Consider the following 14,932-nt stretch of genomic DNA (forward strand, 5'->3'; position numbering starts at 1 on the left):
ATGTATGAAACTGAGACTTTTAGATATCAGAGACTATATATTCTTAAGCCGGGTTATTCAATAGGCCAACACGCGCCCCTCGATGTAATTTGTTCGATGTAAAAAGAATATCTAGAATAAATTTACTTCAGTCAGGAATGGACCCTACAGTTATGAAGTGACGCATGCCTGTTCCATTCAGCACGAGCTGCAGCAGCGCCGAGCAGGAGTGACGTTAGGCGAGTGGCGTGACTCGGAAGCAGTCTCTCCTGTGAGACGCGGTGAACAGGACGATGATGGATGATAACTTTCATAAGTTTCATATCTGACATTTTGCTAGCACGAATAGGAACACCATTTCAAAAGTACAGAGGCAAGGGCGGAGAATAGCGTGTAGGAGAACAGCGCCTGTGTAGGTTAATGTTGTTTCACTCTTTTAATTTTTTTTTTGTTATGCAGTTTCAAAATACAACAAATTAACATGTTTGAATGTAGAAAAGCCTGCTTGGCCGTCTTTCAATGACCCGCTTGTGATGTTGTGCAGTTTGAAATACTTAGGGAAAAAACTTTGGGTTTCTTATGGGGCAAAAGTGTAAAAATACAACATACACGGCCCGATGATTGAATCACAGATATCTGACACTAAACAGATTTTGCTGTATAACGCAGAATGGCACAGAATCTTGCAAATGTATTAAGTAAAATTCTATTTTTATTTTTCCCTGTATGGTTCAACGCATCTGCTGGTTTTTTTATTTAGTTTATAAGTGAATTCTGTTGTATACTGAAGTGTTTCTATCATGTGGGCAAATATATTACCATTGCATAGTGAAGGATGGAAAACCCAGAATGCAGAAAAATAAGACGGAATTTGGGAAAAAACAAAACAGATTTCTTATTGTTGTTGTGTCATCCCTCATATTGCAGGCCATATCTCTCAGGCCCCTCATTTGGGATGCTTTTCATGAACTGGCCCCCATGACAAACTAATTAAATACCCCTGTTGTACAGCGACAGTTCTCCCGAAAATGAAAATTCACCATTTACGCACCCTCTTGTCATTTTAAGCCCGTAAACCCAAAGTTTATATATTGGAATGTCGGTAACAACAATAGCGGCAATCATTGTATGGACAAAAAAACAATGCAAGTCAATGGGTCATTGTTTGGTTACGACGTTCTTTGTATTGTATGTCTGTGTTTGTGCGTGTGATGGGCAAGCGTTCTCTTCTTATAACCTGTGCGTTCTCTAGGGACTGTATGTGTTGAAGTGAGTTCAAGTGTTATCTGATTGGAGGGGAGGATTCACATGAAGGTGTGTTTCGCTCCGACAGAGCTGACTGCACGTCTCCAACTGCTTCCTCTATTTTTTCCTCCCACTTTTCTTTCTTTCTTGCTCTCCCGCTCTCCGTCTCATGGCTGGGTCAGGATTGATCGCCCATGCTTCATTGCCCTGCAGCTGAACGTTTGGTTGTAAGGCTGTAGAACGGTATGCCAAACACATTCAGGCTGCGTAAAAGGAGCATGCTGGGAAGGTCTGACACCGCAGTGGATTACTTCAGGCTTAAACTGAACCTAATTCTGCCTCCACATGCTTTGCAAGTGACAACAACAAAATCAGCGAAGAGTAAAACAATGCAATTGGATAATGTATTCATGCCGCGTCGCACAACATAAAGTTCAAGTGCCAGGATGTCACAGCGGGTGTCGCAGTAAATATTAGATTTTATATTAAATTTGCACTCTAGTTGCTGTTAGCATATAAAATTACATTTCTTGGGTAAATATGGTGTAGTGTAGCTACATCATGCATTGAATATACTCTAAATACAACTGAAGTCTAAAGACCAATCAGATCAAACATTAATAGTAGTCTCAGTTGAACTCCAAAATCCCCCCAAAACCTTATTTGTTATAAAAGTATATATAATGTTAGAAATATATATGTACCTTTCTCACAGGTGGCTCCACTATAGCTGGGCAGACACAGACATACAAAAGAGTTGATCTCATCGATACAGGTGCCTCCATTCTGACACGGATTGGACTGGCAATCGTCAATATCTGCGAGGACAAAAAGAAAAAGTTCTCAAACAACACAAAAGTTAAAGCTTGTCTTAAAATTTCTCATCAGATCTAAGATCATCATAGGTGCTATAAAAATGCCATAACACAAAGTCCGCGTTCATTATTATTCTATTTCAGACTAACATATGTCCTAACATTGCTATATTTCCAATTACGCTGACAGGTTGAGAACGCCGCTAATGTAAAACGTCTTCATGGCATCTGACAAATGAACGGGCGCCGCACTGGGACTGAAATTACAGTAATAATGAGTTACGCTCTTTTTACAAACACATTCTTCACAAGAGAGGACCATCTGTGAATATTAATTCTTTCTATACTCGAGGGGCTGAACATGTATTTGCTGATCTTGCTTTTAAAATCGAGTGTACGCATGCTCATTTAGAGATGATTTCTCTGAAAACAAACATGTTTGGTCAAATGTGTGTAAACAAGTTGGAAATGGAATCTGTTTTCATTGTTGTAATAAACACGTTTGCATTTTTTCCTACTTAGTTGTACACTGACAGTAAGCTTCATACAACCTGTATGGATATAATGCACAAGTATGAACTGAATCCATCGAGAAACATCAGCACATTTTGCCGCTGATTCTGAAACGCTTATGACAGATGTCACAACCTCGCAGCGACTGACGGGCTCCCGACGTTTCCACACTCGTTTGCAAAATCTTTCCCAGCTCTTCCTTCTTTCCAATTTCCATGTCAAAATCACCCGTGCGAACATGCTGCTCGGCTCCCATAGAGAATTAATTGAAAATGGGGCTCGGCTCAGCGCTTGTGGTCACGTACAGCATCGATTTAAATCAACTGCCTCTCTCATAAACCGGTGTACTTCCTGTTTCGTGACATCACAGGCGTGTGTTTAGATATACTGTAACTTGAAAGCTAATAATTAGAACTTAAAGTGAAAGTTCACCCCAAAATGAAAAGTCTGTCATCATCTACTCACCCGCTTGTGATTCCAAACCTGTGTGACTTTCTTTCTTTGGCAGAAAACAATAGAAGATATTTTGAAGAATGTCGGTGACAGAAAACCTTGCACTGATTTTGTGTCCATACAATAGAAGCGAATGGGGACCAACAGTTTTGAATTACCAACATTCTTCAAAATATCTTCTTTTCTGTTTTGCAAAAGAAAAAAGTCATATAGTCACATATAAAATGACAAGAGACATTCTTTTCGTTTTGGGGTGAACTATCCGTTTAAATAAAGTTCAAGATGAAATGCTTTCCAGCAACAATTACATTTTTTTTATTAGAAAATCTCATCCTTTTCTTCACGAACATATCCAAACTTACAGATAAAATAAGACAGGGGTCATTATTAGCGTATCCATACATGGGCGTATACAGAGATGTCAAAAGTGCCAAGTGGTCTAAAGAGCCTTCGAGTCTTCTGGTCAAATGCACTGTCTGCCAAATTGACCCTTTTAGCCAAATGTTCGCTGTGCTTACAGTGAGGTATGTCTTAAAAGGATTCTAGCAGATGTGACAAAATCTTGAGTTCTGTCAAAATATCAGATCTGTGCATTAGACCTTGCAGTGTAAATGCAGCCCAGGGGTCCATGTTCCTGTGTTTAAAGAGAAAAGCTACACTGAGTGCAGAACAGAAGAAAGAAACAGAATGCTGTCTCAAGAATATTCTGTTGCAAATTACAGTATTTACTGTACTATTGAAAAGTGTATTTAATATCACAAAATTTTACACTACCAACGTAAATGTTGGTATCAAGACAACCACAGAACTCTATATTCGCCCATCCATTCTGCTTATCCCAAAGCTTGAGGGCAAAATCAATTAAGACACAGCTGGCATACGAGAACCTCTTGCCTACGAACCATCTGAACGTATCTCCAGGGCTTTGGCGAGGGCAAAGGCACGGGGCGGCTGGATCATCTCCACTTTGCCTGGAGTATGAAACGCACACGGTTGGATTAATGAGGTTTTAGAGGTAGAAGGAACATGCTGGGATAAAAGAGGAGCTGCCCTGTATCAAAGCAGCTCCGAGGCTGATGCTATCTCGAGTCAATGGGCCAGCCGAGTTCACGCAGGGAAAGGGTTGGCATGTCTAGACACCCAATCCCGGGATCATGCGGGGTGGATAAAACAGCCTTGCATGTAGCAGATCTTCAATGCATTGAGTGTCGGGTTCCTCTAGTATAAAATGCATTGTTTTTAGGATGGTAGATGCTTTTCACAAGTATACACTTTAAGTAGTATGTCTTTTTTAGATGAATAGATGCAGGGTCACTACATTCCATTTATAAATTAAAGTGCAATTATGTTTGAAAGGACTTAAATCTTTTATAAGAAATAATAAAGCTCAAAATCATTTGGATGAGAAAAAATTGACCTCAAAGAATTAAAGCATCCATACTACAATGCATATTATATAAGCTAGAAACGAATGATATTCTAGAAGAAAACCCAGAGAGCTGACGAATACGAATTGTACTTAGCTATTCAACCCCGTTCCTTAAGATAGACGCCTGACGTTGGCTTTCTATCCCCCGAGCGTTTCCGCAGCTCCTAAGGGGCCGGCGAGGCACGCTCAATTTCACGTAGGCCAGATTTATGTTTTCAATTTCGCCATCCGTTGGGGCATTTGTAAACGACGTGCTGAATAAAATGTAAACAGCCCTCCCTTCTTTTATAAATGAGACCTCAAATGCAATCAGCTATTTCATGGCCAATGATCCATGCGGCAGGTTTTCCACGGGACCATAGAGTCCACCGTACAATCTAATAACAGCCGAAGAGGAAGGAAATCGATACCGCCAGCAAAGAACTTTCTCCACGAGAGCATGAAACGTTCCCTCGGATGCTATTTTATCACGCTGTGCTCCCGGGTTCAAATAATGATGATTGAAAATGTAAACGCTCTGTGACGGTGGCGGACAGCGGCCATTTGCGATGTGTCAGCCGTCTGGGGTTCGAAGCCTCTGTATCCTCAGGGCTGTTAGCAGCTCAAAGCATTCGTTGAAAGAGTGAAGTAGGCATCATGTGGAGTGACGACTACAAAATGGTGCAGACAGTATATTTAAAAAAAACATTATTCCATTTTCAACGTCACCATTTTCAACTTTCCACAGCACTTTAATTCCCCTGTGAGAAACCTGAAGATGTTTGACAACCCTGACATTTCCTCTAAGGATTAGAATTGTAGTTGTCTGCGCCGAACGACATTCGCGTCAGACGCATAGACATTCCGACAATCCGTGACATTATTTTATTACCGTTTAACATTTGAGAGATAAATTACACTCTTTCACAAGAGCGTGTGTTCTGTTTCTGTTAATTGTCTTCGTCGTAATTGTAATAAAATCCGATAGAATAGCAAGGAGAGCTTTATGGAGAGCGCCTGGGAGTGGGATATTCAGAAGCTGTGGATGACAAAAGAAAACCGAAACAATAAAACGCAAGAGAAAGGAGGAAGTTTTGTTAAGCTCCTGTAATCTCTGGCTCCTGCCTGGTGATGAGGTTGCGGTGTAGGACAACCCACGGGGGAAACGAAACCTTGTATCAGAACATTGATGGAACATCAATCGGTGTTTAAGAGAGTCCTCTCTGGAAGCTCCTGAACATGTTATTGTACATTAAACATAAATTATATCGTACGCTTGAAACTGAAGTACCAATGTATGATAAATTGCTTGCAATTTGCCTCATTTGGATAAAAGCATCTGCTAAATAACTCTATGTAGTGCTCTGAGTTCACCTGAAATGAAATGTTAACATTTATTGGCCAGACTCGAGCAATGCATTTGACCAAACGTAGGAGTGTTTGAACATCAGGCCATGTTATGAGGATGCACAGGACTGTGATGAGGCTGTGTTGGTTAAAATCAAAACACATAAAACAGCCGTTCCTCCACTGAGAGGCAAAAAGGTATATATATATGTCCAAGCACATCAATACTACCCTGACGTTTCTTCATTAAAAGGATGTCAGACTGCTGACAGTTACAGCTACACCACATGATTGATACATCCAGTACCTCACATGGGTATGTGCTTTAATCAATAGGAGCTTTTCAGTTATTGATGGTTTGGAAACATACACTAATGGTCAATATTTTAGGATCTCACAACTCCACAACTCAAAATGAAAATAAACTCAAAACTATGGAAAAACACAATTGGAAATATTAAACTTATTATTGATCATTTTACCCCAAAATTAAAAATCTTTGATCATTTACTAATGCTCTTGTCATTTCAAACCTGTATGATTTTCTTTCTTCAGCAGAACCCAAAAGAAGATATTTTGGAGAATGTGGGGAAACAAACAACATTGCACCCATTTGACTTCCATTGTGTTAACACAATTCTCAAAATATTTCTTTTGTGTTCCACAGAAAAATTATTAATAATGGTTTTAAATGACATTAGGTGAATACATGAGAGTATTTTTATTTTTGTTTGAACTATCCCTCTAATATGTGCCCTGCGATGGGTTGTCACTCCATCCAGGGTGTATCCCGCCTTGATGCCCGATGACTCCTGAGATAGGCGCAGGCTCCCCGTGACCCGAGGTAGTTCGGATAAGCGGTAGAAAATGGATGGATGGATGGATCCCTCTAATAAATGTTAGATTTCAGCAACTTAAATTTGGCACCTTACTTGAATTTCAAAAAATGTTCATTTTTATCAACAATCAATCTTGAGATGTATTTTGAAGGAGTTCCGATCTTTTCTGGATTCCTATTGGCTGCTTTAAAATCATTATCAAGTCATCCATTCAAAAATTAAGAAATTGCTATTTATATAAATGAAAGATCCTCTTTTTACAATAACGCAAATGCCTTCAAATTGATTTAAAGATCACAAGAAACTTTTCAATCAATTTCTCCATAATAATCCATTGACCATTAGTGTTCATTGAATAATATAGTTAAACAATTGTTGAAGGTGGACAAACCTAATTTTACTGTTATTACAAACATAAAACAGGTTCAGACCAGTGAAGAGTTTACTCAAATTAAATTAAATTGATATAGATTGTTTTATTCACACGTTAATGTCGATGCCGTTGTTAAAGCAGGCGTAACAAACGGGGTTTCTGCCAATCTCATGTTAGTCTTGAGTACCTATAGAGTAGTATTGCATACTTCGTATCTTCGAAGAGTATTTAGTTTGATCACATTTATAAAATATAGATCCAGCTTTATGATTGATTCCGAAAACATAGAAACCAAAGTACATGCGCACCCATTGTCAACAAAACACAGATGTCAGTTTCACTCACCGCATTCGGTTCATGTCTGGCAACTTTTAGCGCTGGGATGGCTCCATATATCAGTTTCAAACGATCTCCAAATCCAGCGTTATATCCCCGTTTATATAACATTCATCACCCAAATGCAGTGATCAAACAAACACTTGAACTTCGCGAACATATGGTCTCTCTCTCTCTCTCTCTCTCTCTCCTGCTTACAGGTGAAAGTGACGTCTGCGCATGCTCCTTCTCCTGTGGCCGTGCCGCGAGCTCTTCCGGGAGAATTGCCCAATAAGGGACTAAGAAAAGTTGTTACAAAACAGTTTTATATTTAAAAGAAAGAAACTTTCTGAAACCTGTACGATCTCTGGGGGAGTGTATTGAGCACAGAAATACGACATAATACGCCCAACTCGTTTTTCTAAGTTGACCATGTTAAGCATGAGAAGACAGCACGTTTAACATTGTAAAGAAGTCAGAATGCATGACACATCGTTGCAGGGCCGCTTTAAATCTGTATCTTTTAAAACTGAATTGCAGATGGCTGTGTAAGACGGTCTAAATGGAGGGTAAACTAAAGTGATGCAACAGTCCAGACACATTTAGGCCTTTTATGTCCCACGGTACAGTAATCTTCTCTTCATTAAAAACACGTTATGCATCAACAAATCAAATTAAATGACATTTCCTCATGATTCTCCAGGTCGAGTGTGAAGCATTCTGGTTGTACGGGCACACACAGTCATACAGGGTCCGGGCCAGTGCTGACAAGGCTACTGCAACAACTCAAAAGCTAATGAGCAGAGGTGTCACAACATTTCAAACCGCCGCTTCTCACATCTGACAGCGCCTCTGTTCTCTCGCTGGCGTGGGGAGGTCAGACTCGCTCTCAAAGCTACATTCAAAGACAAAACATGAGAGGAAAAAGAGGAAAAGGGAAGACGGTATCGAGTGAGATTTCCACAAGCAGATCTGACGCTACAGTCAGTCGCATGGCTCACGGACATGTGGGTAGATTTGTAAACTCCCAAAACTGGCTGCATTTCAATCCACACGGCTTCCGGGATCTAACATGGAAATGAGATTTGCTATATTTCTAGTGTCTGGAGAGAACACCGGTACATTCTCGATGTGCTTTGAAAGCCGGAGCTCTAATGAGCGTGCGAGATCACACGCCGCTCTCAAACCATAAATAACGTATACCTACAAAAACGTCGCCTCATACTTCCTTAAAATTCAACTAAATCAATCAGATTGAGTTTGGGATCAGAAAAGAAAGCGGTGTAGCACGATGTTTCTCAATCCTGCTTCTGGGAGCCCCAGAGCACTGCACATTTTGGATGTCTCTATTATCTAACAACCCGATTCTATTCGGCTCACTAGCAGAGTGTGTCTCTGTAATCTCTTTAATGGAAGAAAATCCATGAAATTTTACATGTTAATCACATCTTCACGTGAATTAGGAAACTCACATTTTGGTTTTACATAAGAATTACATTATTGTTGCATCCTCATGACGTGTATATGACTCTTTCTTCTGTGTAACTCAACAGAAGATATTTTGAGAAATGTCTTGTTGGTTTTGTGTCCATACAATGGAAATCAATGGGCTTCAGGGTTGTTTGATTAGTAACATTTCTGAAAATATCTTCTTACTGCATACAGATCTGGAATTACATTTGGGCGAGAAAATGTCTGAAAATGAAACGGTGGGAGTAAAAGTGTATTTACAAGCACATGTGATATTTGTTACCCTGAACGACAAATCCAGTCTTATGGGTAAATTGAGATTTTTACATCATCTGAAAGTTGAAGAAATAAGCTTTCTATTGATATATGGTTTGTTAGGATAAGACACTATCTGGCGGAACAACAACTGTTTACAAAGATGGAATCTGAGGGTGCCAAAAAATCTAAATATTGAGAAAATCGCCTTTGAAGTTGTTAATCTGAGGCAATGAGCAGGCCATCCACTCACAAAAAGAAAGTTTTTATACATTTACGGTAGGAAACGTATTAAATATCGCCATGGAACATGATCTTTACTTAATATCTTAATGATTTTTGACCCGTACAATGTATTTTTGGCGATTACTTAAATGTTCTTCTTCTACTTAAGACTGGTTTTGTTATCCAGGGTCACATTTATGTGTTCCTTTTTCATAATAAACAAATGGATACATACATAAGATATACAGTAGACAGATATTTTTGAGTCACATAAATGTAAAATGCTAAGATAAAAAAATATATTTATATGAGAGAAACACTTCACAATGAAGGTTAAAGCAATTCTTCTGGCTCAATTCTTCACCATCTTTCCTCCGTTTCACAGACATTTATGATGAGCATTTTTGAATTACCTAAACTTAAAGCACTGGTTATAGCGGTCGCCGGGAACGCAGAGATAAGAGACCCCCCATACCCCCACCCCATGCTTCATTTCCCAAACTCATCGTTAGGACAAAACATCCTGCCTGCCACAGTGATAAGAGTCCGCAAAACCAGACACTGACTTCATAGGAAATCAATTTCTTCCCAAATGTACAGTAAATGAACCGTCTTTACAAATTCCACAAACGACTGCAGAGAACTATCACGGGTGGCATTGCCGAATCAGCAGCCAATAAGAGAGCTGCGTGTCTATCTGCATCATCCCTCTTCTCGTCTTCTTGATAGTCAGCTCCCGGCCAGGGTTTAGCACCCTTATAAATCACACCCAAGTCTTGAGGGGAACCTACCTGACGTGTGTTCAAAAAAAGCTGTAATAAAACTTGCACAGTGGCCCTATTGAACAGAGCGGGCGTAAACAGTAGCAAGGTGACCATCCAAAAAGTGTTGCATTCATACAGCAGGTGTTCAAAACTTCTGTGAAGACTTAGGGAGCCAACTTCATAAACGCTTGTTAATCTCCAGCCTGTTTACTTTTGCTCCGCCCCCCACCTGTGTCACGCCGGCCTGCCAGCCTGAGCCGCCCTCTACCCGTCTTTGCCAACATTAGTTTGACGGAGCAGATGGACCTGAGGTTGTTTGTGCACACCTGTCCTCTCGGACACACTGAGGGTGTTCGGATCCACAGGTACTTGTCAGTGAATGAGGAATGACTGTCTGTGATTTGTTCATCACTTCTGAATGCAAAACTAAATATGCAAAGGGATGATTAAAGAGCACTATGTATGAGGGGATTGGTTTGGCCACACGGCCATCAATCAAAAGGCACGCTAGTGGGTTTGGAAGTTGGTCTCAGTTCAACAAGGCTATTTATTTTTTTTGACTGTGTATGCATATTTTACTTTATATTACACTTTTTTCATCTTCCAAATGTGATTATGGATCGGCTGTAGCTCATGCGCAAGAACAATGAGTTCATGGCACAGAATCTTAAATGCATAAAAATATTCAAGAGTTTAGTTTGAGGCAATTTGTATTAACTAAACAAGGCTATAATTTGTTAATGCAATGTTTCATCAAGACAACGGCATCATTATTTGCTGCAACTGCTTGGCTGCATTTTTATTATGTTGGCGTTATTTTCAGACTCAAACCTAAAAATCCCATACAAAAATGCTGTCATTTCAGACGGCTCTTGTAGTGTGCATCTTGGGACGGGTATGCCGGTGAAAGTTGTTTTCGGCTAAAAGGGATACTTCACCCCAAAAATAAAAATTCTGTCATCATTTGCTTACCCTTATTGTTTCAAACTTGTAGAAATGTCTTTGTATTGCTGAACACACACGTGGAAGTATAATCTCATCCAACATTTTGTGTTCAGCAGAACAAAGAACATGAAACGGCCCATTATAGAGAGTTACACATTCGCTTTATTTTTGGTTAAATTTAAATATTTTTATAGCAATTTTACCCTAAAAATGGTTTATTAACACAATTTTAGGATCACTTAATAAATCAATTATATGAATAATACGTCAATAAAAATAAATCAATTAAATAAAAATGATCAAATAAAAATCGTAGAAGGGCCTGACGTGAATGCAACACACAGCCGCATCAGTTTATTTTGGTACACTAAATATAATGTTGTTTTTGAGTTGCGCCGTGAGCAAGCCTTGCGTGTTCCCTTTGGTTCAAGTCTTTGGTTTAGTATCTGCACAAACACGCTGGCTACTCAATGTGTGCTGCGTCTGGCAATATGTTGAGTGTTTGTTGGTGTGGAGGGACTGAAGAGCTGTGGAAATACAGTGCATACGAGGTTAAGGGTGGAGAAAATATACGATCGTCTGATGGATGCGATGAAATGTATTACTGGAAAAAAGGCTTGGGGGACCGAAGGGTGGCTTTCACTTTATTTTGGCAGTGCATTGCAATTTTCATACAGCCTTTTCTGGCAAATAACAACAGGCCAGAGGGGAGAGGGGTCGGTGGAGCAGCGCTGAGAGAAAGCATTGAATAGTGGAGTGAAAAATATATATATAATGGAAATAGTACATTCTGAATTTCAAAAATATATATATTTATGAAGAGTATAGCTGTAAAAATCGATCTTGGTAAGCTACGACAGAGCCAACAGACAAACAGCGTATATTATTATATACTAGTATATATTATTATTGTTACAGTTTATACAATATATTATTAAATATTCCATTATAATAAATGATGCTCATCAGAAAATGTTTTTTATTCCTGTTATTATAATCAACAGAGATATTATTTATATTAAATATATATTAATGTATATTAATTACTGGCATCTTATTTTTTTTAATCTGGTAAATGGTTCTAAATCACAGCAGCTCGCTCTCACAGCGTAACACTTTAATATACTTAAAGCAAGCAGTAGTAGCATAAAATAGTGATAAATGATATGTTTTAAAGATCCAAAAAATGGCACCTGGCGAGACTAAATTCAGATCCATCAAATGAAAATGCAACCCTTTCAAATATATATGATTGTGGGTGAGATTAAATTGCTTCTCAGCCTACACATATCGACTGTTTGAAACAAAGTATATTGAGACGGATTCAGATGGGTGTGCTTTGAATCAATGAACACCAGTCCCTCCTTAAAATAGAAAAAATGTGTGAGTTTTTAAATCATTAAAAATAAATTCAATTGTAAAACTCTACCTGCACTATTTAGCTCCCACATTGGTTGATGGCTGTAAAAAAATCTGATGGACAGCATTTGCGGTTGGTTTTGTCAACCCTTTACAAGTAGGAGAGCATATAAACATTTTGTCAACACACTAACCACTACCGTTAGTTCACAAGGCCATGCTACTAGGAGGATTAAAGCTGGAGTAAGCAAATGAACTACACATTTTTTTATACACAAGACAGTTATTGGTTAGTCAAATAAATGCAGAACAGGTATGTTTTGAGCTGTTTTTGAAAGTTGTGAAGGAAGCTGCAGTTCGGGTGAAGGCTGGCAGTTCATTCCACCACATGGGAACTGAATGAGTAAAGGTTTTTGCAAGCGATCTGAGCTGAATGGTAAGTTGGTGTTCAATTGTTGGGTGGGCCGGTATAACCAGGAGTTCTGTCTTGGAGTGGTTGGGTTGTAGGTGACGCCCCACAGGCAATCCTTAAATATTTAAGTTACCTCCCCTTCGATGGTTGATCGAAGCATGGTTGATATGCGGTTTACCCTAATGGATGTTTAACTCTGAAACATGGTCTGAACTAGAGAGATGCTCACCATCCTTATATGTGCATCTGGATATGGTCCAAGTAATCCAACCAATGCCAACATTACTCTAAGGCTGAAAAAAATGTCAACACGTAAGACATTGCACTGGGATACATTAAAACACGAAACCAATATAACTGAGATCGAACAAATATGAGGGTTTTTTTTTCTGCTTTAAAACTTCACGCCCCACAGACATTCAGTGGATCACGCATATCACTGTAAACTAGACATGCACCGATATATCGGGCAGTAATCTGTATCGGTCGATTAAAGTTATTTTTCGCGCTATCAGCCGATAGTTTGCCTGTCAATCAAATGAGGAAAGAAAAATGCAATAAATTCATTTCTTTATATAGGAAATGTTAAGAAACAACACCAGTTTGATTTTCAATATCAATATCAATAGTCATTAAATGAATTAATAACATTCAGATAGTTAAGAAATCTTAATCCGATCTTCAATATCGATATCGGCAGATATTACTGGTATTACAGATATTATCGGTATCGGTGGAGAAATTAAGTAACAGTGCATCTCTAATGTAAATGCTAAGCAAGCACAGCAATCCAAACCAATCTACATATATCTGCATCATTCTTGTAGCCCAGACGAATGCATGAACTTTCCAACAACTTTCTAAATAATTCAAGACAGGAGGCGTCTCATTCCGCCTAAAGTATCACCCCGTGTATCTCCACATACGATGATGGACATGCCGTGTGGTTGATGTCAGCATGTGGCACGTCTAAAGGAAGTGATCTTGTCCCTGCCCTGAACCTCTTTGCTATTCTCATAAATGTTTCAATTGCCCGGCAGATGCACGGTCAATAAATAATGCATGGACACTAAATGCCTCTTCCCAAATAACTGTGGAGGCCGAGCTTGAGTCCCGAAGGATATTGTGTTGCAAATTAGCAGGGTTTTATCATAGTCACCAGATTTCAACACTTCTTGTTGGCCTGATATTCTCACAGCTGCTTACTGTATTGTTTGGGTCTATTTTTTATGCAAGTCTGTGGGGCATTTGATCGCAAAAATCGTATGTATCGTCATCTGCCTTTATAGGTCAAATAACTTAAATAAATATTATTATTTGTGTTAGTTGCGCAAACGCTGTGAGACAAGTTATGCACCAAACCTTGATGCTTGTTCAATTCCTCCTAGCATTAGCAACAGCATTAGCGACGCTTCCCTTAGCAAGCAGCTTTCTATGAATATGAATACACATAGGGAAGAACAATATCTTTGCATAATTCACTGTTCTTTGTTCTGCTGAAACTTCGACTGGAGAGATCAAGTGTTAGGTCAGTACAAATCTGGTCAAGAGTCTGCAGTAATAAGCAATTAACCTCCTGCCTTTGGCTGTAATTAACATTACACACATCGCTAACACAAAATCCCTTTACAAATGCTCCGGCAAAATCCAGGAAAAGCCAATTACCAAGGAATCATCAAACGCTTAAAAATATGAGTTAAATAAACACAACTTTTTTTCATCAGAATGTCATTAATACAAAACCAGTGACTCCCTGAGGCTGTGCAGAATAAACAAAGAAGTATTTGTGATTTGAATCCATAAACATGCTATTAGCGAACGCAGGGGTTAGCATCGCATCGTAACACTTATTGGCTCGAGTGCTGCGATGGATTGACTGTTTGTTGGGGTTTTGCATAATTCACATATCGACCGCAGTTGCTGTGTGATATGACTGATAATGAGACCCGGGATAATTCAGCTTTGCTAACCTTTGACCTCACCACCATAACACAGCTGTGACCCTTGGCATTTTGACGCCTCTTCCATTACGCTGCTGTAATGACACCTTATTATATCCGGCTGTTTTTTACAATGGCCATGAGGTAAATCAGTGAGCACTTTTGTGTTGGTGGAAACCCACTTACAAAGACACCTTATATTCCATATTTTCTTAATGTCATAGTTTATCCAAAAATGAAAATCCTGTCATTATTTGTTCACCCTCATGTCATTT

At 39.1% G+C, this 14,932-nt stretch overlaps 1 protein-coding gene across 2 annotated transcripts in view; it reads right to left on the reverse strand.

Annotated features, from left to right (window-relative positions):
* Positions 1-14,932, reverse strand: part of ncanb (neurocan b) — a 98,045-nt gene that overhangs the window by 22,698 nt on the left and 60,415 nt on the right. For both annotated transcript variants that reach the window (XM_056758278.1, XM_056758279.1), the window contains one exon: positions 1,929-2,042. In XM_056758278.1, the coding sequence (XP_056614256.1) occupies positions 1,929-2,042 (114 nt within the window). The remainder of the gene's footprint in view (positions 1-1,928; positions 2,043-14,932) is intronic.

This window comes from Triplophysa dalaica, chromosome 10 (genome assembly GCF_015846415.1).
Source record: "Triplophysa dalaica isolate WHDGS20190420 chromosome 10, ASM1584641v1, whole genome shotgun sequence".
NCBI lineage: Eukaryota > Metazoa > Chordata > Actinopteri > Cypriniformes > Nemacheilidae > Triplophysa > Triplophysa dalaica.